The sequence below is a fragment of the Tympanuchus pallidicinctus genome, unplaced genomic scaffold (assembly GCF_026119805.1).
Source record: "Tympanuchus pallidicinctus isolate F22 unplaced genomic scaffold, pur_lepc_1.0 scaffold16, whole genome shotgun sequence".
Classification (NCBI taxonomy): Eukaryota; Metazoa; Chordata; class Aves; order Galliformes; family Phasianidae; genus Tympanuchus; species Tympanuchus pallidicinctus.
In genome coordinates, this window is record NW_026294679.1 from 14,986,225 (window position 1) to 15,013,618 (window position 27,394).

Consider the following 27,394-nt stretch of genomic DNA (forward strand, 5'->3'; position numbering starts at 1 on the left):
AGCAGCATACCCTACTCAGCACAGCTCCAGGTGTGCTGGTACAGCCAAATGAAGCCTCGCCTCACTGCGGCCAGGTGTGAGTGCAAGAGCTGGGGCAACACGGGGTGAGCAGAAGGCCCCACCGTATTGGCCAGGCAGCTCTGCCACTGCCGCGGCAGCCAATGGGGAGCCTCCTCTCAAGCCCGCAGCAGCGCATGACCGGCCATTAACGGCCACCTGGCCCAGGGCAGCACGTGCGCCTCAGCCCCGCCCCTTCGCCCCGCCCCTTCGCCCCGCCCCCGCAGAAGCGCTCGTCAATCCCCGCCGCCGATCTATTTTAATCCTTGGGGGACGCCGTAGCTCTCGCTTCACTTGTGAGGCGGTGTGGGCGGAAGTGACGATGGTGCAGCCGCGGCATTCAAACTCCCGGAAGCGAAGTAGGGACTGAGTGGGGCGGCTGCTGCCGTGGGCCGCCTGGTTCAGCCGCAGGGGAACCGTGCTGCGGGTGTGGGGCTCTGCGGGAGCTGAGAGCCCTGTGTCGTCCGAGCTCCCTCAGAGCTGCGGAAGAGGTCCTGCTAGGGGAAACGGTCTGCGTAGGCGCTGGAAAATGAATTCCAAGACGGCCAAGGGCGTCATTATTGGCAAATGGGGCTTAAAGTCCGGTAGCTCCAGGCTAGAGAGCGATCTCGAGAAGTACAAGCAGGAGAATGCAGCCCTAAGAAAATCCCTGGAGGAAATCGCTAAAGGCAAGGGCCGAGCAGAGGAGCCGGAGCGGAGCCGGCTGCTGGAGGTGAGGGATGCGCTGTGACGCTTCTGTCATCAATTATTTCCCCGTGATGACTGAGCAGATATAAGCAGATTGACTGAGTCTTTTATATTGTTAAATATAAAGGCTCGAGGCCGGAGCACTACTGAGTCTGTTTGGTCCTGCCCTGGTGTGTCCAGCTGACCTGAATGCATCGGGTCCTTTGCATGAACGAGGCTGCCAAGCACCTTCTCATCCATGAGTAAATAAAACTGTAACTAATTCCTCATGTTGTTATTCTATGCTCATTTCAGAGCAAAAACTAAAACACTGCTACTTCCATGCCTTGTAGTCCATTAAAGGTAAACCTGTGACTGCAGAGAAAGAAGTTATGCTTGATGTGTGGTGCTGTCAGGCTTTCCAAAAACACTGAGAAACTTTAAGTGGACTCTCAAGGAATATAATTAACAGGCCAGGCACAGTATTTCTGGGCTACTTCTTCATAATGGTTTTGCTGTGTCTGTGCTGTAGTGTCAGTTCTGATGCTAGTTTAAATACAAGCTATGGCTCATTGCCATGGCAAATTCCTATTGTGTATTTCTTGTGTGTGGTGGAGTATGCTGTTTGCTGAATGTTGGTTACTTCATAGCTAGCTACTAGTTTACACGTGGACAATTATAGGTATACTTAAGTATACCATTAGGCATCCATGTTCTAGCTTCAGTGAGTGTTGGGTGTGGTCACTGTGGCCATAAACCACTCCCTAACTGAGGTCTTATAAAACATGAATGCTTCAAGTTTCTCTGCCACCTTGTAATGACTTGATAGCCACTTGTAGGATTTCATCTTCAGTATTTCTTGTGGGGAATTACTTGCTATTGTTACAAGTTCTGTGATTCTGTGAAGTTTAGCTCTGAGGTATCTCAAAATTCTAATGCTATTCAAGAATTTACTGTGCTAGAAGCCTACCTAAAAGTCAGTGTTGGGGGGGGGGGGAGAGGGGGGAAGCAAAATGTTCTTTACTAGATCTTTAAACTAAAATGCTAGGTAACTTATGAAAAAAAAAAATAGAATTTTTCTCCTGAAAGCTCTATTAGGCTCTTGTAGGTCAAGTAATTGTTGCCTTAACTTATATAAAAAGTTCAATTGCTCCTCAAAAACTGCTAAATATCTTACTGATGTTAAGAGAAGTATTAACTTCTCTTTTTGAATTGGAAATGCTCTAGAGTGCTTACAGTATTTATTCTCTAAGGCTCATACACCATAGTGATTTGTATTCGTAAGCAAAGCTGCTTACCAAGTCTGTGAAATGTAGTTCTCTGCATTTTCTTGATTCACCTGCTAGAGACTTACAATCACTTGAAATATTTCAGGTGGTTGCTGTAGCATTGTCTGTTTTACTAAAATAGTAATATTCTCAGGTAACTAAAGGTGAGGAGAATGTTTCAAAGTGAATATCTTAAACTGCTGTGCATTTGCTAATGTTATTGCTATATATGCAGATGTTTACTCCTCTATGTCAATTCTTTGTTTCATTCAGAAAATTCTTTGTCTTGAAAAAGAAAAAGAAAAATACAACCATCTTCTTGGAGAGAAGGACAAAGAAATCCAAAACCTAAGAGACAGACTTCAGTCCAAAAACAAGAACAGTGAAGTCTCCTTATTACACAGTCAACTAGAAGAAAAAATGAAGGAAGCAGAAAGGAGAGAACTGTTACTTAGTTCTCTGTCAGAAGAAATGAACCAATTAAAATGTAACTTATCCACTATTACTGTGAAATGTTCTGAGATTGAAAACAGAACTGGTAGTTCGCAGGCATCTCAGGTAAGCATTAAAGAAATATAGTAATTGTTTACAGGTTAGACTTGCAATTTTAACCCATTGAGCACCTTTATTTGTTATAAAATGCAATTTTTAATCTTACAAGTCTTCATATAAGATTTCAGCATACAACACAGCAGGTGGCATCCAGACTGAACACTAAACAAACAGTCAGGAAGTACATCTTCTGGTAGCACAGCTGGGAAGAATTCTGTGCTGCCATGACCTCTTTTCCTGCTCTTGCGTAGGCAGGTGTGACTGGTGGTATGGTATGGATTCACCTGCTATTGCTTTAGCAGACAGTGTAGCCTTCATGGATTTGTGTGCTCAATGAGTAATCAGAGTGGGAAGGCAGCAGGAATAGGCATGGGGCCTTAAAGGAATGCTGAACTCCGCACCTGCTTAACTAAGGGTAAATGGAGAGAATATCTTTCTCCTTTCTACTCTTATAAATCTTCATTTATTCTTGGTTAACATGGCATAATGCATGAAAAATACTTCAGTGTAACAGAAGATAGAGTAATTTTTCATTTAAACTCGTTAATAGCTGTGGTGTCCGGCACTTTGTTACTTTTACGAATGCATTTTGTTTGCTCTGGTTGTTTTTTCACCTATTACAATGCTCTATAGAAAATTCAGTATTGTCTCAGTAGGGGGCACATGGGATTCAGTACTTGAAGGCAGCTTCTTTCAAGTCTCTTTCAGCTTGCAACCTGTAGATGGTGCTAGCTCTCCAAGCTATATAATGGAGTTGAGCAACTTCTAGAAATTCAGCTTTTAACAAATACGTTAAGTTGGTGGTTTATTTAATCTGTTCATTTTCAATTATAATACTACACTATTCAGTGGAATACAAATATGTATTTTGGGAAATAAACACATTACATCTAGCGGTATTATGCCTAATTCCAAAGCACTGAAGAGTTTCAGAGAAAATTTTAAACTTGCATTCATTCAGCATGGCTTTTATGCTGTCCCTGTCAATGGATTTATTTGTCTAGTAATCACCGCATGGATTTTTAGCACAGCAATAGCAGGACTGCAACTCTGTACAGTAAGTTGCTTTGTGTGGACTTTCCTTATTGCATCTAGCATAGTATCCTACAGGCAGCACAAAGTTACAGTTCAGTGGCAGAGCACATAATATTCTAATACACATAATATTCTGACTCTGCAGAAAGGTTTAGTGGCATACCAAGATAATAGGTCATTAAAAAAAAAAAGTAAAGAATCCTGTAGCTTGATTTTGAAGGATGACCACTTCCTTTCTGTACTGAGTCTTCAGTTCTTAGTTAAGGAGTTTTAAGCAGGAAGTGTATCTTTCAATCTGAGGTACAGAATAGGAGAATTAAAGAGTAATTACTACTTACCTCGGCAGTGAGGTAAGTGTTCAGCAGGCTTTTTTCTAATGCTAGAAAATTACACTCTTATTTTAAAATAACTTGTTTGCAACTGGTCATAAAAAGCCTGAGGGAAGGCATTTTGCACTGTTATAAATTGGATTCTGATTGCCAGATTAGATATATTAGTAGAGGACAAAAATGTTCTTAGACTTTCTTTTGAATGTTTTGGGAAAGTTGAGAGCAAATTGAGTAGTGTTTCTTAAAACTGATAGGTGATGCACAAGCAGCAGGTGTACTCTGAAGTGGAAAGAACAGTTGTATGAGAACTTGAAGTGGTGCAGTTTTCACTGGTGCACAAGTTCTAATATTTACAGAAATAAGAATCTGAACAGTTGCGGTGAATCTAAATCCTATTAGAAAGAACTGAGCTTTAATAATTGTGTCCGGCTTTAAAATCCCTTGTATTTTTCAGTCATGAAACTTGTTCTAAATCATATTCTGCAAAACCAAGAATACTTTAGCTAAATCCAACTACATTTTTCTAATCTCCATTTGTGTCCTTACAAGTTCCCTCTGGCTTATCTACACAACTTTGAAAAGCTTTCTGTTGTACAGTGAATAAACAACATATTATGAAGAAGTTTAAATGTTTAACAGATTCTCAGTTCTACATGAGGCTGAAGAACTGTGAAACTCATACTTTAAGTGCTCTGCTGTGGATCGGGCCTTGGGAAACTCATATGTCCTTATGGTTCTGAGCAGACATCCTTTTCCAAGCATTTATAATCCTATGGCTATCTCAAAGATGGTTAAGTTCTCTGGCTTCCCCCAAGAACTCCCATAGGTCTGTTTTATTGTCAAACTGCTATAATGATGATATGAAAACAGAAAAAAATTACATTTTGTTTTTTAAGTAAAACCTGTAGATATTTGAGTTCTGCAGAAGCTTTCCTGTACCCTTCAGATCTCTCAAGACAGGAGTTCAACCAAAAGTGGTGTTTTTATGAAATGTTTTAATGTAACTGTTATTCAGTGAACTAAATTGAGGTATGTCTTATATTTTCCAGGAGACTTTAAAAAAAAAATCTATGTAATGTTTTGCCATGTAATCTAGTTCCTTCTTAAAATAGAACATAGATTTTCTTTTTTAATTCAAGTGTCAGATAAATGCATCTTAAGTTTTAAACTACTATTATGCTAACCCTGGGATTAATAGTTATACAGAACTAGATATGCTCTTCTATTTTAAAGAATGCTAATTGATTGCTCTTTGTCTGTAGGAAACAGTAATAAACTGCCCTGGATCTCCAACTAATCTTAGTGAAGTTGAAAAACAGCTAAAAGATGTAAGTTCTCCTATACAACATTATATGTAAAATAATGTATTATAATGTATAAGAATGTAAATGATCACCATATATATTTTTTGTTAGAATGGGACCTCAGGGGGTATGGTAGAGGATACTATCAGATAAAGCTGATAAGAAGATATCTGCCATCAGACTGTAAGCTGTAGTGTTAGCTTATTCCACTGTATTTGACCAAACGAAAGGTTAATTCATTAAATTTTTCAGTGATTTCCCTTTTCCAGTAAACAAGCCAATCAGAATTTAATATTGCTGCTTTTTTTAACTTATGCTCAATAACACCAAGAAAAGTTTTATTAATTATGCAGAAAAGATTAATGCAGTTTGCAGGAAAACTAAGTAGCTTTTCTTTAAACAAATGTAAAACATGTAGTTTTTCCTCTTTCGTTAAGAAACAAGGTGAATAATACTTACAAATCTGGTGAAGTACTAGAGGCTTTTTTATTTTTTTTTCCACAAAGGCTCTTGAGAAAAACCAGCAGTGGTTACTGTATGACCAGCAACGTGAAGCATATGTCAGGGGACTGCTGGGAAGGATCTTGGAACTTGAACAGAGATTGGAAACTGTTAGTCAGCAACAACCCAAAGAATCTAATGCAGAAGGTATTGATTTTTTTTTTTCCATGAATGACCCAAACCATAATTATCTGTAAAATACATTTCCTATAAAAGCAGTGATCATTGACTTTCTTCATAATATTTTGCTTTATTTGTGAAACTTCTGAATTTCTTTGTTTCCTGTTTTTTAGTTGTGTTACCTGATCATTTCCTCTTTTTCCTATTTACTTCACTAAACATTTTTTTGTAAAAGCTTTGACAGTTTATTGGCCACCTTTCTGCTTGCTAAAAGTGTTGAGGTAAATATATGCATATCTCCCATCCTTCAAAGTACACAGCCTCCATAAAGAAAGCATTAAGAATTTACTGGCTAGGTGTGTATCAGTCTGTTTCTTTCAAAATAAATATTATAAAAATGACTCAAGCCTGACATGATCTGTTCAGATGAATAAAGAACATTTGGCATCTGTGATAGGTTTTGACACTTGTCCAAAATGTTTTGCAATAATGGGTCTGGTTACCTCTAGCTTACTTCCATGTTGTGGAGTTCCTCATTAAGCACCTTCTCTGTAGCATGTATTCAGATTGACTTGAGTCATGCTTGACCAGCTTGTAGGATAAAATTAATTTTGAACAGAAGAGCCAGAAGGAGTTGGCTTCCTTTTCACATCAAATTATCAGTTTCATACTGCAGCTGATCTGCAAGGTAAATATATGAAATAGGCATGTTATTACTCCAGGTGAGGATAGTTCTATGGGTAATTACCACTTTGTAATTAATATGCAGTGGCTTTGTTTCTATGTTGCTGCTGGTAACCTTACAGAAAACTGTGAAATGTTACTTTTTAAATCTTTAAGAGTCTATGAACAGTGTATTGGAGGGAGGGCAGCCTGTAGTAGCTCACCAGATGAAGTAATCAGAGTTACTATGGTCAAAGCTTTGTCATGAAAGCAGCCAAGAAACACAGAGTAAATGTTCCTCTTCAAGCAAATAGAGAGCAGTAGAAATCAAAGATTAAAAAGCTAGCTATATGAATTGAAAATGTTTTTTTTTTTCCAAGGAAAATGTTGACATCTCTCTGAAGAGCTCATTGCCCTGTAAAGCAGTATTGCTAATAAATTTAAGGCTTAGCATCAGGTGGGGAGTGTTGAGCATTCAAGGAAGAAACTTTCCCTAGTAAGTTTCATTTTGAAGAACATGAGGGAAATCTTCAACAGGAGAAGTACACAAGACAAGAACTTGAGTACCAGAAATCATAAGGGACTGTGAATGACAGCATTCTTTATTCTGCTTCTAGATGTACTTTATATTATGAATTTCTATGGAGCACTTTTTCCTAGTTAGTTTTTTCTTGGGTCGAGAAGCGTGAACTATTTGAACAGTGATTTAAGCAAAGGTCGTTAGCTAAGAAACAGACATTCTTCATCAAAAAACCTACTTCTTTTTCCTTTAAAAGCAATGTAGAAGTGATCACGTACAACTTGAAGACAACAGATATTCCATTTCTGTGTGGTGATAGAGCAGAACTTATAAAGACCCCCCCCCCCCCCCAGGATGTCTCTAGGGAGAAAGTAATAATGGAACCTTGACTAAGGAATGTAAATTGAAACATGAGATTCTAATGTCTTTTGATCTCTGTTCTGATGTTTCAGTATAATGCATGATGCTGCATGAGAACTATTAGTGGGACCATACAGCTCATGTAGTCAGGACAAATGCTGTAATGTTGCTATAACAGTTAGTGAAGGAAGTGGCTGTAGCACTTTAAGCACCTTAAAGAAGGATAGTTACTGCTTTGACGTTTATAAAGCTGTTTTAATTTAGTTTGGTGATGATCTAGCCTGTGTAATATGCTAAAATGTCATCAGTGTGCTTCAAAATGCTATCAGGAGTTTGGTGCTCTGCTTCTGAGGTGTTATTGTGTATTCTCTCCTTATCTCATTAAGGACATCTACAAGAAAAGCAAAAACATTATGATCAGCTCTTAGAAAATGCAAAGAGTGATCTTGAAGCTGAAAGATGCACTGTAACCCAGTTGAAATGTGAACTTAATGAGTTCAAAAAGAAGTACGAAGAAAGACGACAAGAAATAATGAGCTTAAATGCCTTACTGCAGTCACAACCTGTTGTTGAAATGAAGGATCAAGAAAACGAAAACAAAATTAAAGGAGAGAAAATACAGATACTAAAACAAGAAAATGAAAGTATTAAATTACAGCTACGAGAGGAAAAGAAAAAGTCTGAAGATCTCTCATCTCAGGTAAGCAAATTAAAAACTGAAGATCATTAGCAAAGAATCAAGGCAGCTGGAAAGCCATACTTCATCAGAACAGACTGTCACTTGGTCTGATAATCGCTATTTGTGTTCACCTATACTCATATCCTCCTTGTGGTTAAAACTGAATCCTTTCATACTGGTTCAGTGATCTGGTTTTGTGAAACTTCCTCATTTAAGCATGAGTTTGTTTATTTCAGTAGTACTGTGGGTGCACAAAATGGAGCAGGAGAATGGATCATAGGTTTTAATTAAGCTTCATCCTCAAGATTATTGGTGAATGAGAACAAAAAAGGTAAAAAATCAAGTTTAATATGTTGTTCTATTTTGTGGTCCAAAGTGGAACGTAACTGGTATTTACTATTAGCTGTAGTCTAACATTTACTGGATAAACAGACACATCTTCCTGGATAGTGTCTCCAACTGACTGCTGCAGCCTACACCAGTTTTTTTTTTTCCTTTTTTTCCCCACTCAGATCCCATCCTCAGTTTTCTGTATTATGCCCGGGATAAAACATTATCAAATGCATCTTGCTACTGAAAAGCAATGTGTAGATAAGGGATGCAATGGAACTTCAACTATTGCTGTCTTGGAGACAACTATATTAGAAACCAATGACAAGAGTTCTGTAACTCATTACGGAGCCCAGGAAGTTGCCTGTGAGGCAAGCTGTTTGTTATGCATGGCTTGTGCTGCTGCCTCACCTGCTGCTTTTCTATCATTTTCTAACTGTTTGCAGGGCTTGCCTGTTTCCCAGAGAGTAACTTATGAACAATGTTATTTAAGCCACTATGTGAAGTTCTTGACTCCTCCTTTTTCTTTAGCCCAATTACTTTTCACTACCTATCTGGCTGAGCAGAGTTGGGAAAACAGCTTATGCTGTATGTTAATGTTAAAAATAATTCAGTGCTTACCTTTTGTTTGGAGTTGTCACAAGGACTCCCTGTGTGGACAACTACAGTGGGTAAATTAAAGTATTCCTGTCAGCATTGTGGTGCTAAATAGAACTTTCTTCTGGACATGAGATAGTGGCCATCTCTTAGATGAAGAGAACCTGGCAAGTTCTTCTTTATGGACTATACTCAGGTCATCCAAATAAGATACACTTTGTACTTGGTGGTCAATTGAGCCGAAATTTGAAGTAAGATGTAAATCAATAGGCATTGATCTAGGCTAAAACTAGAATATCAGACTAGCTCTCTAGATGCAAGATAGTGGTTATTGATGGTTAATAGTAAACTGTTACTTTGTAATTTTTCAACAGAACAAAAGCATTCATTTTAAAAGTTTGGTATGCCCTGTAAATGGAGGATATCTTATAAATGCATTTAGTTAATGCCTTATACTTTTCAGTTCTATTTAAAGTAAGCTAAACTGCTTATTAAAAACAATAGTATGTCGTGTTACATAGGCTTTTTTATACATGTATTTTTCTGTTCAGCCAATCACCTGGGAAAGTTCAGTTGGTTTTTATTCCTCTTTATTTTTTTTATTCAGTAAAACATCAATCTACATTCTTCCCTACTCTGTACCGTAATAACATTTTCCTGGGGTTTTCCCCAGGGAAAGAGAGGTATTTGAATCCTGTTTGGCTGCTGTAAAATAGGCATGTGTTTTCTGCTGGCACTGGAATACAAAAGTTTAGTTCCTTTCCTCCTTGGGAATTTTTTCTTAAACTTACTGTGCATGGAAATTGCTTGTTTTTCTGCCTTGTAGGTACAACTTCTTCGTAAATCATTGCTCAAGCAGCAGGAGGAACACACTAGGATAGCTTTGTTGGAACAACAGGTATGCAGTTACATGTTTGGATGTGAGTTGATTTTTTTTCAAGAATTTGATACTTAAATTGTTTTAGAAAGTCTATGTGCATATTATACTTCAAACTTAAGAATAAGTAGTATATTAAAGTAATAATAGATACTAATATGCATCTCTGGGTGATCCCTCTGTGCTTCTAAAAATTCTTGTGTTTTCTGGAGGAAATCTGTAAGAGGCTGCAACTAATGCTACTTTCTGCACAATCATTATTTCAAATAAATACTGCACAGCCTCAAATTAGGTCTGGGAAACATCCTAAAACCAATCAGCTCATTGAAACTTGTAATGTGCAAATAACTGCATTGCCATCTGCTCTCTGTTTTTTCAAGGAAGTTTTAAGAGATCTCACTTAAATCCTTGGGACAAAATGTTATATGTTTGCTAAGCTGTGGTATAGTGTTGCCCATAGTTTCCTTTCAGATTGCTACAACAAAGATCATGGAGTAGAAACTGGCCTTTCTGGGGGTAAACTTCCACTATATGCTTTTCCAGAAAATCTTCAGTTTAGGAGTGTGAGACAGATGAAATATCCTCCAATCAAAATAACTTTTAACTCTACCTCTAATTATTAATTGAGCATATTCCACTGAAATGAAAGCAACAGATGATTTTAATGTATTTTAGGACATGATTATAAGTAAAGCTTGTTTTAAATACATAAAGAGGGAAAATCGCCCTCCTTCCACCGCATTCTTGATAATTCTACTTTTACATCTTTTCCCTTTGTGGGGTTGCAAGATTCAAATATGCACTGCAGACTTGGAGAATGAGAAGCTTGACCGCCAGAACTTGAAGCATCAGTTAAACAAAATCTTTAAGGAATTGTTCAAGGCTAGGGAGCAAATAACTCGTCTTGAACCTCTGGTATGTACTGAGTAACTTGCAGGAATTTTGCATAAATGAACAACTTCTCACCCAGGATGTAGTGAGTCTTCTGTTCATGTCATCAGGCATTCACTGTAGTTGCTTACATCCATTAACTATGCAGTCCAATGATGCAGAACCCTACATTAGCTAGTTAAATACAAATTCTGTTACAGAGAAGTGATACTGCAGAAGGAGGTGCAGAATAGTCAGGTTCCTCAATAGAGAACATAATTGTTTTGTCACAATGTATCTCTAGTTTTGTCTGTTGTACAGAAACAGGAGTGTAGTATGCTTCTACTTAAACTTGCTGCTAGTCAACAAGGCACAACCCTTACAGCTGAATCCCTCTCCCCACACTCTATCCTGTATCTCTTACATGGAATGGATGGATTACAATATTCATCCATTTTCAGAAAGATCTGTTTAACTCCTAAGATAAAAAGGGATGTTAGTAGGATGTTAGTATTGTCTGCGGGCCATGTTCTGCTTGCTACTTATATAATCCCAAAGAAAGCCACCTAGATTCGACCACTGGTTTCAACAGAAATTCAAAAGGAAAGATTAAACATCAAGCAATCTGTTTGCTCTGTTGTATCCAGAACTGCCTCAGTCTTCAGCATAAATGTATTTTGACTGTTGGTGTTCCTGAACTCTGTTAAGGGTCTTGCAAAATTGTGATAGCTGAATAGAATTGTGGAGTCTGCAGTTCTGGACTTAAGTGAGGTTCAGAAGGAAAAAATTACATGCCTGTATCCTTCATTAGATCAGGTTTGAGGCTGCCTTGCTGCTTCCAGAAAAGATAAATCCTACAGCCACTAACAAGTTGCAGATCAGAGGAATTCTGTCTCATAGTTGCTGCTACTGCCAGCAGAGGCCACTAGAAAATCCAGCTGCGGGAGCTTCTGCAGGGCTGCAGTGTTCAGTTTCCCTGTGCTGAGAATTTGGATGGATAGCTGTTGGGTCCTGTTGTCCATAAAGGGAAAGCTTCATGCATAGAGACTGTAGTTCATAGCGTCAGGTGGAGAAGGGAAAATAAAGGAGTTTAGGAAGGAAATTAGGCAGAGGCAGCATCCTGCGTAGTGTGGATTGGTGCATTTGATTAAGGGGGGGATACTTTATGAATGGCTAGAAAGATTGTTGGATAAGAATTCTTTGCAAAAAGGAGAAATTTCCTAAGTGTAGGTGTAATTGTAAATCATGTTGAATTCCCTAATGCATATATGGCATGTTTTTAGAACTTTCAAAGGAATTTCTAAAATAAATACAGTCTTCAATGTTTGATTTTCATGAGGCTTGTGGTCCTGCTGTAAGAAAGCTTCAGTCAGTTTCTATTTTTTATTTCCTTCATTCTTCCCTTCTGTCAGGCTTCTTCCCCCTCAAGAATACACAACAATACACAACCCTCCAACCCCTACATAGGTAGACAAAAATGCATTAAGATCTGTGTGCAGTACTAACACTTCTGCAAGTCATGTTCCATTGTTCAGTATTTAGGGTGCAGAAATTTGGCTTTTTAATTAGAATGTGTATGAAAGTTGTAAGATGGCCAAGTAGCTGCAGATCAGCAATGATAATGTGTGAGTTTGAAGCTTGCTGTCATAGCTTCCGCCATGGCTTTTTTGTTACCTTATGAAATACTCTGATAGCTGCTGCACAGTGTTTAAAGTGACAGGACTCATGTTTTCCTTCAGTGGTTCATGAAGGAGAAGAGCTACTTCAAACTAAGAATATACATTAAATACTGCTATAATGTAATTGATGTGCTCTATCTTATCTGTTTGTACTTCATGAGATGTTGTAGAAAGCCTGTGTTAAGTAGCCTGCAGAAAAGCTACCTGCAATCTAATTCAAATATCATATGAAAATTATTCAACAGGCCCATACTGCCTCTTGCTATTAATGCAATAGCATAACTGCATTTAGCCATCTTCAAAATTATGTCCTTAGTGCTGTATGTAACATGTAATTTGTGCCACCAAATCTTTTTTTCCTACATCTATATGATCAGAACCTCATTCAAGCATGCCCCAGTTCTTCACTAAACCTTTTCCTTTTTCAGAAGCTCCAGGAGTCTGGACGTATGGAACCACAAGAAGATTTGCAAGCTGCATTTGAAGAGAAGATTGCAGCATATGATAGTAGTCCTTCGCAGAAACATTCAAATCTCCTTGATGAAAGTTTCCTTGAGTGTCCCAGATGTAAAGCGCAGTATCCAACAAGCAAGCACAGAGAATTACTAGCGCATATTGATTTCTGTACAGCTTAAGCTCCAAATGGACTTATTTGCTCTTTATGCACTGCCAGTATACTGTTTAAAAAGGCAAAATATTTTTGTAAAACTTTTCTTTGAAGGCTAAATGAAGGACTTTCTATTTCTGTTCAGTGAAAACAGTAATTTATTTGGCATCAAATTTTCCACTTGACTCTTGTGGAAATAGTCACCGTATTTTTGCTTGCAAATGGAAATATCTGTAGAATTAGGGCTATTTTCATAGAGCAAACTACTGATTTATTATTTTTTTTTTTTGCACTATTAAAAATGAGAGCAGTAAAAAATGCACTGCTGTGTTGGATTAATACTTGACATATCCAGTTTTGAAACTGACAGAAAATGGAGCGTTATTGTTTTGTGATTACAGCACAATTCTCTCAATCTACTGTAGACCTGGGTTTGTTGTGAGTATTTTCCTCATTTTACCTGTAGTGAAGTCTAAGTCATTGTTATCATGAGAATGATTAAATTAAGGACTACTTGGAAGGCAAAAACTAAAAAAATGAACTTCTCCTACAATTCTATGGTTTGCTGAGACCAGCAAATTACCTGCACACAAACTGTAAGATAAATCTGTCCCTGGTGTACTGTTCTGAATTGCTAGCCAGTGTTACTCTGTGCATCTGACCCATAAAGTTCTCCCTATTCTTGAATGGTTAAGCATTATTTTTAAATATAGGGGTATTTTCAAAGTTGTTTCCAGTTACTATTGCAATATTGCATCATATGTTGTTAAAAGCTAATACTTAAAGAAAGACAACAATTATGTCACCACTTCTCAATTTCACTGACCGTCAGGCTAATCTTTGTCTCTGACAATTTGGCAAGCAAACTGTGCTTCAGAACCCTAAAGTTTTTGTCATGATGGAAATTCTCTTCACTTCACATCTTTTAAATTTGGGATAACCATGCTTTTCATTTCAACCTAATGACCTTAATCACTTATTGAACTATTTTAGAATTTTAGGTTAGGTGTCTTTTAATAACATTAATCAGCTAGTACTCCATTCCCAGCTGTATATTCAGCATGGTTTCTGCAATAAATTCTGATCTTTTATGTATTATAGATGAAATAAGTTTGCCTGCTGCAGGTCTTCTCTGCAATAATTTAGACTTTCTTAAATTAGCTTAAAATGCTTTTTCATTAAAGCTGATGCTACCAAGGAGGACTGAAAGACTGCAGCTCATTAGCTGCTCAGTTATTTAATACTAAATAGAGGGGATTCCAATAAAGTTGATAGCCTGATATTTTTTTTAAAGTGCTTTGTTATTCCAACACCTCCTCTGGATTTTAACATGCTTAGGTCTATATATAATAACCTATCTTATGTTGCACTTACGTTGGTGCAACATAAGAGAATGTAATGATACATTTGTACAGCATTGATGTTGTTTGAAAAGTAGCAAAATGAAATTCTTGAGTGTGGGAAGTCTTACTTTGAATGCACAATCACCAATTTGTTATTACTACCAACCATAGAAGGGCACTCTTGCTCTTTCATAAAGCATGCAGGTCATATCACTGTCTCTCTCCTGTGGTCACTGGAAGTGAAGAAAAATTCAAAGACTGAAGGTTTTTTTTTCCTGAATGTAAACAGGTCCTGTAAAAGTTCTGCTGCTTTTCTCTCTTTTTATATCTACAAAAGGTGGGTTTCTACCTAATGCTTGTCTTAATGCTAGGACTTAGCTGTAAGTTTAATAATTAAGGCAAGAATTCAAAAAAGAAAAAAAAAAAGTGCTGGTATCTCAAACACTTTTGGTATTTCAGCAGTCTATTCCTATGTCTATTTCAAGTAACTGAATTTTAACACAACTGTATTTCAACATTGAAAAAACTCTGAAATCTGCATATATGAAGATGTCAGTCTAGGAAAGCTTATGGATTAATACAGAATATTAATAAATCCTGGCTTTCACATATATGGTTCTTTGTACATAGAAACTGAATTAAGTGCTTTCGATGTGATAAGTGTGATTGGAATGAAAGCTATACTGAGCCTAGCAAATGTCTTTTTCTTTTTTTTAATGCAAGGACAACTCCTAATGAAGTAACAGCAACTGAAAGATAGCTCTTACTCAACTTAATATGAGATTGTATCCAATGAACCATTCAGTCAACTCTTCATCGCTTATTTGCTCATGCAATTTTATTTCTCAGTCCTGATCTTGGTAATCTTGTGCAGTTATTTGCTGTGCCAACAGCTGTTTTACAGATATTTAGGCGAGCTATATTATAAACCACTTTAACCACGCAAATGTATTATGGCAGGAAGGCATAGTGCCTTTTATGCTGTAAAAGAATCATGCTGAGCCCCACAAATATTTAGAGAACTGGATGCCTCTGTCTGGCAGCTAATGTTACCATGAATGGCATGGTGTCCTCAAAACAAGATTATGGGGAATAGTGCCACCCTCGTGATATCTCTGTGACAAAGCAGATGAAGGAGAGAGATTACAAGTAATGAAAATATAGCAGTTCTATTTTAAACTGCCACTCAACCTATTAGTTTCCACATCTTCTATGTGCTTGAACAGTTAAGATTACAGTAGCAGTTGGTTTCAGTGTAAAGATGATAAAAATTATACAAGAAAGATACACTGTCTTATTATACAAACTACAGCGCATACAACACTGCTTGTAGCAGTTCTAAATCTTTTCTTTCCTCTAATTTGAAAAACATGACAATTTGGTAGCCCAGTTGATCTGTTCCCTGCAGTAAGGAATGATCTTGTTGAAAGTCTCCAGGTATTCAAAAGAACCACTGTCACAGATGAAGTCCATTTGGGCTATTTTCAAGACAACACAAGGTTGAGCAGTTATGAATCTACCAGACGAGAACAGTGGAGGACTTCCCCGAGATCATCCACATGCTATGATGTTTGAGGCCTATGGAAGGTAGGTGGGATTTTAAGACTCAGAGGAAATGAAAGAAAAGCATGATACCTAACGAGGAAGAAGAAAAGCCATATGAATTTAGAGAAAATCAACCTAACTACAATTCCTGGAAAAAGAAAAAAAAGACCATCAAGAGCTGACACTTGGAGTCATACCATATACTTGCAGTTCTCCTTATTGTGGAGAGGAGAAAAAAAAATGCTAATGTGAACTTTAGTCTCAAATGCTAGTTTCTTAATGCAGGGAAATGTAATTATTTCCTCTAGCCTATACCACAGGTAGCACAAGTAGTTGAAAAGCTATAATATTTAAGTATCAATAATTCATAGCTACTAGAACATAAATGCAGCTAAAGGTGGATCTCTGCTCTAACTTACATGATTGGAACTTACAGTATCTCTGGCAAACAGCATCAAGTGGATGTTGAGTATAAGGATAGGTGATGTATCTCATCTCTGAGACCTGAAAATCTCAGGCTTTAAGAGCCAGACACAGTTCCCATATGTTTGTAGCTCTCTGGATTTCTCTCCTAGGTTTCCCTTGAACTCCTGTGAAAACATGAAATGATTAAATAAGGGATGTATTAGGCAATTCCAGGCTAATCTACTTGATTCCAAAACTATGGATTTTCAAAAATGAAGCGCATAATGCTGCAGCACTGTATGCAGGAAGTCTGAGATAATCCAAGGTAGGAACTAAGAGCTCTTCAGAGAACATCATTAATTTTCAGTTTCTCAAGACTAATGAGCTGAAACAGGATGAATACAGTAGCTATTACAAGTACAAATAATCAACTATCTAAAAGCAAAATCAGTGGTATGACAGTTTATCAAATTCTCAGGAAAGTTGCAGAAATGGAGTGTGATACATTATCCTACTTGCAAGATTGTACAGTTTTACATAATGAATAAACAGACTGTTATATGTATCACACATATTTCTACGTGATAATGATGAGTGTTTTAGCTGGAATACCACATCTAATTTCAAGTACTGTACTTCAAGAAACTGACATAAGGAAAATCGTTCTGGTGGTTGGGATACATAAGCAGTGAAACACTACTCACTGAGGCTGTAAAATCTCCACAGGGACAGTGACATAAAACTGTCTAATCCATCCATCCATTCCAAAGACCTGAGTTCATTTCTGCTGCCCTTCTAGCCAAATGGTAGCCTAAGTATTTCAAGCTGAGTGAGAAGTCTCAAAATGAGAGAGCGAGACGAAGTGCCTCAGAACATCCTTCAAATAAAGAAGTCTGGGACTTTATCAGTAGTACCAGCTTGCTTCCTGACAGAAGTGCAGCCAGGTTTAATTTCTCTGATCTTCTCCAAAGTAGTGAGCAAGCACACTGCATTAGCGAAAGTTCAAGTTTTATTAACGTAACAAGTATGATCTGGTCAGTATTATCTCATTCAATTAGATGGAAAACTATACAGCCTAATTTAAGTGTCCATGTGTCTGGACATGGCTTACGAGAGGCTGTATGCTGCTTCTCTTTAATTATCTCATTTTAAATTCTAATGTAATCAGACCCCAACCAGCCACAGATAACAAAAAACATGAGAGCAGTGGGGGAAATAATTAATATGATTTAGCATTACACTTGGGAAGTCAGTGGGTTTTACATCATGACTTAAAGGAGTTATCTGTACTTTCTCTCACTGGTGGTGCAAGAATGGCTTTTCTGTTTCTCTCATCTGTGCTAGCTGAGCACAAACCTCTTCAAGAAAGACAGCACTTTTTGGTTGCCGGGAGTTACTCTGTAGCCTATTATTTCAGAAATGCCAGAAATTTCAGAAATGAAAGCTTTTATCCTGATTATGACCTGAAGAATCTCTGCTTATCAAGTCATTTCTAAGATATAATGGAAAGAAAGCAAGCCAGTCTGTAAATAAGAGCATTCTCTAGTTACTGTCTATGGAATATGAGAGAAAATTATGACATGATTGTATGCAATCCAGTGCACAGATGTATTCAAAGAAGATCTGAATACATCTCATGAAGAAGACAGGTTGATGACAATTTTTGTTTATAAGTTCTCTAGAGGAACAATATAGTCTATTCTTTGGTGGATCTCCATTAAATCTCATCAGCAGGAATGTAAGTAACTTTAAGCATAACTGAAAATTAATATCAGAGAGCTGGGGCAGGGCTGGCAGGAGAAGAGCAGTGCTGCTAAGTTCAGTGGCGCTTCAATATCAGACTACAGTACTCTATATACATCTAGCTCTGGTCTCAGTTCCTTGGTAAGGGCAAGGAACTCCTGAAATCCAGGTTCAAGATGTGTAAATGTAATACAGTATCTTAAACTTACAGGAAACTACATTTAGTCAGGAGAGCCCAGCTGGAGCTGAGTCACCCTTGTGAAGCTCTGCGTAGAGTGTAGCATAACAGAGATTACGACTGTGTGAAGAACTCACCCTTATGTGGATTCCATACTTACATACGCACTTAGCTTACAGAGAAATGCCTCCTTTACTACATGCCATAAGATAACTTGACAAAAATTTCTGGTGGTGCTGTTGACAAAAAACCTGATCCAGCTCCCAGCCTTTTTCTGAGGGACAGTGACCACAGGAAAATAAGGCTTCCCAAAAGAAACTAAAGAGTCAGTATTTGATACAGTCACACAGATTCGTAAAACATCTGCTATTTCCCATGAACTCTGGAGTGGGTGAGCTTTCTACTACATGAATACAAACACAGGCGTTCATATTTGCACTACAAATTTAGAATAGTCACTTGGACACTGGTGTAAATGCTTCAGCTCACTGATGTGAAAGCATACTGTGAGTGAGCAGCTAGAAAACTCTCTAAAAAGCAGAATAGCTAAAAGCAGGTTTGTATCTGAAACAAATACTACAGTGGCATAGCTTCTTCCAAGCACAGAAACAGAACAACTCAAGTCTACAAGCAGAAGAGCTACAAGAACCGTATATGAAAGAAAAAATTGAAAATAGAAAGCTAATCTGCGTTGAAACCTAACGCTGAAACTCTTATTATATAGACATAGCTTGAGTCACCTGCCAGCTTGAAACTTCTGTTGTGAAGACAAAGAGTCAATATTTCTAACGCAACAAACTTATATCACTCAGCAAACAGTAAATATACAACACACCCATTACAAAAGTGAATGTTATTTACTTGTGACATGGGTGCATGGAAATACTGCCCAAAGACCTAAACAACAATTTACATGCGAGAGATTATTAAGAAATTATTAAGGCAAAAATCTTTCCATGGTCACGTCCAAATGAAAAAAAAAAACCCCATCTCCAACATTGCCTAGCTCAGAATGTCCCTCTCCATGGGAGTATTTCTTATGCACAAGAAATAAATAAGCTGAACTACCCCCATCTGTCATGACAGTTCATGGTTGTCAGGGGAACAATCTGAAAAACCGAGCTTGGCTTATGATATCAGGTAACATAGCACTTACTTGCCACAGAGAAGGAAAGACTAGAGCTGTTAATCAGGACCAGAACAATAAATTAAAAAAAAGAAACATGAGATTTAACTCCTGAGGCTAGCTAACTAGCTCCTCAGAGATCCCAACTACTTTCATTCAGTCTAGAACTGTGAGATTGGAGTTGTCTCTGTGTTTCATTGCTTCTGAATGTAAATTAAGTTGAAAAAATGATACATGGTAACAGGTTTCCAAGCATTTTGCTAATCACTTCCTGTTCATAAGCATGCATGGACTATATACTGCACACAGCACCCACCTATTACAGTACTGCAAGAGTAGGTATATTGAGGTTACAATTCCTCCCTTCCTCAGATTTCACGTTGTGATGGTTGCTATGATTGTAGCTATTCAATTGCAAACATAGCTTTTGTAATTCATGGAGGGAAACGTATTATTTTAGGTAAATGGATCCATTAGACATGAATAATCAAATAATCAATCTTTTTTTTTTTTTTTTTTGTACAAGGAACTCCAATTCATTTGATAACATCCCATTATAATATGCTGGGTTTTTTTTAAACACCTCTGCAGTCCCCTTGTACCTTGTACAGTATTTTCTGCAGACAGCAGTGTGAAACTCATTCACTGATGGCATTCTGAAAGTAACATTTTGCTTTGGTACTCCTGAGTAACAACTGGTTTATACCAAAGAGAGCTCTTGTTCACATCTAAGGACCAAAGCTAAAGGTAACCCTTGCTAAAGATCAAGGATATGTCCTGATAATTCTCAGTATCATCCATTTTCAAACGTTTGGTTCATTTATTGCATTCTTTTCCTTTCTGATGGAGTACATCTTAACTTCTTCAATAATGCTGCTTTGGATGTTTTGCTCCCTATTTTCTTTCCCCCATTCTGTTTCAAATGTGTTCACTTTACCCTGAATTGATAAGATCAGGTTCTGATTTAATTTTTCATTGATACCAAAGGGGCTGAAGATTTTACTCATGATTTTCATTAATCTGTGCTACTATTTGTCAGCTGCTCACTACATATTCCTTTAATGCCTTCCAAGTTTTTGCACAGGCACAAGCTTCTAAACAATGGCTCTTTCCTGCATCCCAGCTCCTATTCAGAACTGGCCACATCACTGCTATTGCTATTCACCCACAATTTTGGGACTAGCTTGTCAGCTTGTATAAAGCCCCAGGCCTGGTAGGACACCAGGAAGGTATCTGCTGTTTTTAAAGATTTGCTACATATTTTACAGGATCAGCCCATGGCAGAACCAATATAAATTGTGGCCAGGGTTCTGGAATCCCCACTAATGCCATTAAGTAACGGGTTCATTGCAGAGATCACATCCAGAACACTGCAAAAGCAATGTCTCCTTACAGAGCTGTGCTGATACATCGGCTTGGAACAACTTTCACTTAGAATAACAGTTGATAGGAAAATCAAAAGGTATAGCTCCATATGCCAAAGCCTGTAACAGACACATTAAGCACTTACATTGGCAGTGAATAAAACACTCATCTAGAGCTGTCTGAAGTTATACAACTGTTTACACAGTTCCTTAAAACATTTTATCTTCTTTTACGAGGCATTATCTGCTTGATTTTGACCATTTATATGCTTCAGTCCCAGCCCAGAGTGTAAGCAGGAAGGCCACCTCTAGCATTTGAGCAACTGCTCTCAGAAGTTAATATCCCGAGAAAAGATTGTATTTTCTACTTATGTCTAGATTAACAAGGTTTCTTTGCCAGAACTCATAACATGGAGAACAGGTAGGACTCTAGTCAACCTAGTGTAAGAATTCCAAAAACCACTATGGTGACATCTCCCCTCCACGTGGGACTACAGTTTATACAAGCAGTACACAAGACCACATTTCAAAGGTCCCTGCCAAGACATGAGGAAATCAATAGATCCCTCTTCTTTTACCTTAGGACAGAGCTTGTTTTCCTGCCTCCCAAGACAAGCTTGCACAGCCATTCCTCCTTGAAAGCCCCTCCCGGGGCTTCTGTTTCACCCTGTGTTTTTGTGCATGTCTTTTAGCAGAAGGGAGCATCTTGGAGCAGCCTGCAAGGCCTCCCCAGCCCACTTGGCACCTAAAGGGCCTGTCTGAAAGCAGAGCTGTCATGAGGAAAGTGGTCAGGCCCAGGTTCCTTTGACATGGAGGTGCCACCGCTCAGCCCCATGCCCTCCCTGGGGAGGTGTCAGGAGGCCCCACTCACACCCAGCCCGTCACTGCCTCCTCATGCACGCAGCCTCACCTTTGTGTGAGTTGTGCTGTGTTTACCCTCCCACTTCCTTGTCGCACTGCACTATGAGGGCCATAAACTGTACGGCTGGCACAGCCGAGCCCTCAGCAGCAGAGATAGAAGGAAGAAGAGGAGGGGGATGGCAGCCAGCCCCTCGGCCCTGTGTCAGAGCACCCCACGTGCCACCGTGTTGGTTGGCAGTGCAGCCTTTCCCCAAGGGATGGTGCCGCTGCCTGCAGCAGCACTCTGATGCTCCCCAGCCACCCTCATGGTCGGGGCTGAGTGCACACCAGGGGAGAACAAGACTTACTTCCCATTCTTCTCAGACTTCAGGGGTGGCAACGTGACGGCCCTGCGTGTCGGCGAGTCGGTTGCGCTGGGCTCCGTCTTCCTGCTGGCCTTAGTGGGCAACATCTGGGGCATCTGCCTGCTGGTGTGGCGGCAGCAACGGCTGTGTGCTGCCAATTACCTCGTCCTCAACCTCTTCTGTGCCGACCTGCTCTTCATCTCCGCCATCCCGTTCATTGGCATCGTGCGCTGGACCGAGACCTGGGTGCTGGGCGATGTCATCTGCCACATGCTCTTCTATGCGATGACCCTCAGTGGCACTGTTGTCATTGTCTCTCTCTCAGCCGTCAGCCTGGAGAGGGTCATCAGCATTGCTCGGCTGCACCACACTGCCTTCCGCCGCCGCAAGCTGCTGGCTGCTACCCTCTTCATCTGGGGCTTTGCCGCTATTGTCACACTGCCGCTCTGCTGCTTCTTCACTGTGGTGCAGCTGCCCAGTGTCACTGGTGAGGTAAGGGTGAAAGCTGGACGGCCATCCAGCACACGTGCTTGCCTCTGTACAAAGTGGCCATGCATAGGTTTTTCATTCTGGTATTTTGAAATGCATGTAAAAGTATATCCAACGTGACACTCAAATACATTATTAAGTCCATATGTTTCTATCTTAAAGTTGCTGTTAGCATATGATATGGAATTTACGGTAGTAGTAAGATTGTGGACAATTCATCTAACTTATCTATCTGTACACATGTGGGCTTTTAAAAATATAAAGTAATACAGTAATCGACAGCTTTGCTTGAACGGGAAGTTTTCACAGGTTCTATTTAGGTTGCAGTCAATTTTTCCTTGGTCACACAGAGAGATAAATAGAACATAATAGGAAAAACAACTGTAGAATGTTCATTTTCTTCTTTTTCCTTTGCAAACAGGAGATTCATATTTGTACCTTGGATTGGCCCAGCCATGCAGGAGAAATAGTCTGGGATGTGACCTATGCTGTTGTTGTTTTTTTAATACCAGGATTAATCATTATCATCAGTTATTCCAAAATCTTACAGGTATTTTTTAAATTTTGCTATGGAACAAATAGTAATTCATTAGGCATCAATGTATCATCACTGTATATAAATACACCTAAAGAGTATGTGCATTATTTGCTCAAGTAGAAGAGCATGTGATTAAAAAAAAGGCATTTCAACCTGTAAGTAACAGTCTGTACTTTTCAACTAGGCACATACTTGAAAATCACATTACCAGAAGACCAATATAAAGTTTGTCCTTCATTTATATATAGTATTTAATACTCGTATCCATTTATGTGTTATTCATATTTAAAGACTGTCAAACTTTTAAATGCTAAAAGACTTTAGTGTCAGAAATAATATAAAAATGGATCTTGCATTCCTTAAGCTTAAACCATAGGGACTCACAAGAGAGTTGTAGGAAAGCAAAGAAAAGCAGGACTAGAAATAAAAATTCTTCCCATTTTAGATCTACTGATTTTCTGCTTTCTGCATATGTCTGTAGCTCACAGGTTTTATTAGAGTACTCTTACATCTCCACAGCTTCTGACTTTGCAGACGAAGACTGTAAACTAAGTACTCTGCTTCCATGCTCTTTCTGAGTAGGTGTTGAAAGATAAGGCCAAGACACCAGGCATCACAGTGTATATTCTAGATACCCAAATTCCTTAAAAAAAAACGTTTTTCATACCCCTTCCTCTTCAAATAGCTAAGTGGGAAAAGAATTAGAAAACTTGAAACTAAGTGCTGGAATGCCTGTTTTTTTTTTAGTAACAACAATATTACTGGTTCCTCTATTATGCAACTAAACGTATTATTTATAAGGAACATTTTAGGTTTTTGAAAGAAACTGTAGAATACATAGATTATTGAGCAAGGAATTAATTGGTGAAATGGTGAGCACCAGGGGCTGTGAGTAAACGAGGCAGAGCTAGATGTAGATGTTACCATGAACCTATGACCTACGCTCCAGGCTCTGCATGTATTGTTATTGATCGGGCTCATAGTCAAAATCATAATCTCTTCGTTTCCCTATGCTCTGACCTCATAACAATCTTGAGGTAAATGCATCAGGCAAACATATTCTAATGAAGCAAAGTACTTGCCTTGTGTAACCTCATGCTAGCTGTAGGGGAAGAGCATACAGTAACTCAGTGGAGATTCTGAGTCTGTTGAAAGAATTGCAAAAAAACCTGCATACCATGAAATGCCACAGTCCCTGGTCAGAGACCAGGACAAGAACGGTGTTCTTGCAGACTTCAGATTAAGCTGGTAGATTTAGAAATCCAGATACTGGATTACAAATCAGTCCCATGCTGCTATGCTTGCACTTCTTTTCCAACTTGATAACACAGATGCTAAATTGTGTTACCATTCCTCCTGAACTGAAAAAGGAATGAGGCCTATAGCAGGTTCCCATATGTTATAATTGGATCTTCTCTCTCACACAGCTATTCAGGAAGCAACCAGAACTCAGCTGGAGAATATCTTAATCCCTGAGTCATTCCCAAGAACAGATTCACTCTAACTTTGTGAGAACACTCTATGATAACTACACACAGTATGATGCTGAGTTACTGCAAGCACTTCAAAGCATTTTTGTATTCAGATAAGACAGCACCAATGATGATGATTGACTACAAAGATAAGACCTCTAATTTGATGAGAAATGTACTCTCCAAAGGTACCTAAAGTTAATCGGAATCTGAACATTAATTTTTTGCAATACTTCCACAAATGACAGATTAGAAGGCACAATTTGTTAACTGAATTGTTTTTGCAGTGTTTCCTCTCTCAGGCAAGACTCAACCCATGTGGATTTAGAGAAGAGGCAAGAACCAATAAAGAAATTAGTGCTGGGAGGACATTATTTGTATATACATGACCTTTAAGTTTCTGGTCTTCAGAGCATGGTCCAGGTGCCCACTGTAGTTATCAAGATTCATTATGCTAAGCACACCAGAGAGGGATCCAAAACTTATCACTATCACCCCACTTCAATTGAACATTTCATTAAAATGCAGTCCTAGTCATTCTTGCATTCTTAGTTCTAGCCTGTGCAGCTCCATCAGGAAATACGAGGGATATTTTCATAGGACAGATACAAGGCCTGCTGGTTGAAGAGATTCTTTAGTTGTTTTGAAAACTGGAAGTCAAGGAGGGCATTCAACTTGTTTCTTTCCACTTTTTGGATAAATGTCTAAAAGTCTGCACTCTTATAGTCAAAGTGAGTATCAGTTAGTAGTATTTTACACAAAGCATGTCCTTACGAAGGCAGACAGTGTTTGCTCATAAGTCTTGTACTGAATCCTTCAGAGCTAGCCTGATTTCTGGATTTCAAGTAGATACTGCAGGATATGATCAAGCTGCAATAGTTTTACATATTTAAAACATCAGAATCCTCTGCCTACAGGAGTACCTCATGAGACCTCTCCTTCTCAGGACTAACAACTACTGAGAAGCCCATTTTTCTATCACACGTTTTGATCTATACACCTACATTCTGTTGATAATTTTGCCAGAAGTCTAGAATCTTAAATACTTATTGTAGGCCATCAATCTCTGTGAGAATGTCAGAAAACTGCAGTAAGACTAACAGTTTTCTCAAAGTCCATTATCATCTTTAACTAAACAAGGAAACTATTAAGTGTTAGTATTAGCATTTAAGTTACTGGTAATGGCATATATCACACATACAATCAGAAACAAGGTTCTCGTGCTTTTGAATTCCTACTTAAACACCAAATTAATCCAACTTTTTGAAAACACCCCTTCTTTACCCATGCAGAATGTAAAAGGGCACCTCAGTTATTTAGTATATTTTTCAAAATATTTCAATTTTATTTAGTTTGCAACAGATACACAGATCCATCAGACTTTAAATCTGCTGTGCAAACATCAGTGAAGACACTGAGATCGGAGTTCTGGATTTAAAGTTTTCTGCAAGCCCTCAAGATTCAACATTCTAATGACAGATGAGATGCACCCATGAATAGTATAGTCCCCAAACTAGCCATACGCTGGTCTATTACATCAGTCAATAAGTTTACAAGACACAGAGAGACTTTCATAGTGATGAAAGAAGCTGTAGGAATTCAGAGTAATTCACAGAATGCAATTCTGATTAATGACTGAAAAACTAAGAGTTTTGACAAAACTTAAAATCCCATTCAAATTTAAAATATACTACGATTTATGATTCATGCTGCTTCTAATACCTACCTTATAATACCAGCATAGCAATCATACAATTAGATTTTGTCCGTTCTTGTGCATCAACAGGATTGCTAGCTATGTTCCAGTTTGCATTTATGGAAAGATCAATGGATTTATTTAGATAGAGCAAATGAAGTCATAAATTGAAGTTAATGGGATTTCATGAGTAATTAAGGCTCTATTTTATGCTGAAATTTTATGGCTTGTGAAGAGCCAGGCAGAGAACTCCCGGCTTCAATAATACTGATGTGAATTCACAGCTGTGAGGAAGAAAACCTTGCTAGTAAAGTAAAAATGTTGAAATGGAACCATTAACAAAAGTAAACATGGAATTCTGCAATGCCTTTTTTGTGGTCACTTTTAAAAATAGAAACATCATGTACCAAGATCTATTTTGGCACCTGTAAAATGTATTAAGAATTTTTCTATAGGTGTCAGTAAATGTTACTTTCTTCTGTTTTACTGCAGATTACAAAAGCATCAAGAAGAAGTTTAAATGCTGGATTGGCCTACTCAGAAAACCATCAGATTCGTGTTTCCCAGCAAGACTACAAACTATTTCGAGCCCTCATTGTTTTGATGATCTCCTTCTTCATCATGTGGAGCCCAATTATCGTAATTATTTTTTTTATTTTAGTCCAGAACTGCAAACAAGATTTAAATATTTTGCCATCAGTTTTCTTCTGGATAGTCCTATTCACATTTGCCAACTCTGCTGTCAACCCAGTTTTATATAATGTTGCCCATTTCAGACATAAATGTCAGGAAATTCTCCTCTGTTGTACAGGGAACCCTGTAAGTACTAGGGCTGGTTCGGAAACCTCTGCAAGAAGTAAACGTGAAAAATCTCATTTATCTGTCATTACCAGATAATTATTTGAAGTCTGAACAGTGACTCGTTTTGGATATCAGTGTCTATACTATCCCAGTTTGACTAGGTTAGCATGCTATAGCGTTATATGCCAGAGGAGGCCAAAAGAAAAAAAAAAAAAAAAGCATTCCAGAAAGTCAAATCATCTTGACCTCACTGCTTTGCCTCAGTAAGATCTGCACAATTTAATCCAATGGATTGAACTCTTTGCTTGTACTGGAAGAAAATGAAATATGGCAGCAAACTTGGTGAATGTAAAATAGTCAAAGTAAGTACTTAGTAGAATTAAATTTTATGGGAGTACATTTCCAGTTGGCAAAAATGTTGTTAATTTTAATAAAGTCATAGTGAATCTATATCAAGAGCAGATCTGTACTGTCT

General features: G+C 38.3%; 2 protein-coding genes and 1 long non-coding RNA gene across 4 annotated transcripts; 2 read left to right on the forward strand and 1 right to left on the reverse strand.

Annotated features, from left to right (window-relative positions):
* Nucleotides 1-352: 352 nt before the first annotated feature.
* On the forward strand, nt 353-14,968 carry CEP55 (centrosomal protein 55). Of its 2 annotated transcripts, none has more exons than XM_052677204.1 (8): nt 353-769; nt 2,265-2,549; nt 5,170-5,235; nt 5,718-5,859; nt 7,762-8,075; nt 9,808-9,879; nt 10,648-10,773; nt 12,836-14,968. In XM_052677204.1, the coding sequence occupies exons 1-8, from the start codon at nt 587-589 to the stop codon at nt 13,040-13,042; spliced, it is 1,395 nt and encodes a 464-aa protein (XP_052533164.1). In that variant the 5' UTR covers nt 353-586; the 3' UTR covers nt 13,043-14,968. The 2 variants fall into 2 exon arrangements, with proteins under 2 accessions (XP_052533164.1, XP_052533165.1); XM_052677205.1 differs by having other exon boundaries at nt 12,839-14,968.
* LOC128077705 (uncharacterized) lies at nt 5,935-22,270 on the reverse strand. Its single transcript, XR_008205136.1, has 3 exons — nt 21,927-22,270; nt 16,337-16,492; nt 5,935-6,513 (listed from the first exon to the last, which is right to left on the reverse strand). It is a non-coding gene; the product is annotated as an uncharacterized LOC128077705 (long non-coding RNA).
* Nucleotides 21,870-27,262, forward strand: FFAR4 (free fatty acid receptor 4). Its single transcript, XM_052677207.1, has 3 exons — nt 21,870-22,415; nt 22,834-22,962; nt 26,611-27,262. Exons 1-3 carry the CDS (start codon nt 21,885-21,887, stop codon nt 27,013-27,015), a joined length of 1,065 nt encoding a protein of 354 aa, XP_052533167.1. The 5' UTR covers nt 21,870-21,884; the 3' UTR covers nt 27,016-27,262.
* Nucleotides 27,263-27,394: the final 132 nt, after the last annotated feature.

Coding starts and splice junctions, on each gene's coding strand:
- CEP55 (XM_052677204.1), top strand. CDS start 587: ATGAATTCCAAGACGGCCAAGGGCGTCATTATTGGCAAATGGGGCTTA. Junction 2,550..5,169: donor GTAGTTCGCAGGCATCTCAG/GTAAGCATTAAA, acceptor CTTTGTCTGTAG/GAAACAGTAATAAACTGCCC. Junction 8,076..9,807: donor CTGAAGATCTCTCATCTCAG/GTAAGCAAATTA, acceptor TCTGCCTTGTAG/GTACAACTTCTTCGTAAATC.
- FFAR4 (XM_052677207.1), top strand. CDS start 21,885: ATGGTCGGGGCTGAGTGCACACCAGGGGAGAACAAGACTTACTTCCCA. Junction 22,416..22,833: donor TGCCCAGTGTCACTGGTGAG/GTAAGGGTGAAA, acceptor CTTTGCAAACAG/GAGATTCATATTTGTACCTT. Junction 22,963..26,610: donor GTTATTCCAAAATCTTACAG/GTATTTTTTAAA, acceptor GTTTTACTGCAG/ATTACAAAAGCATCAAGAAG.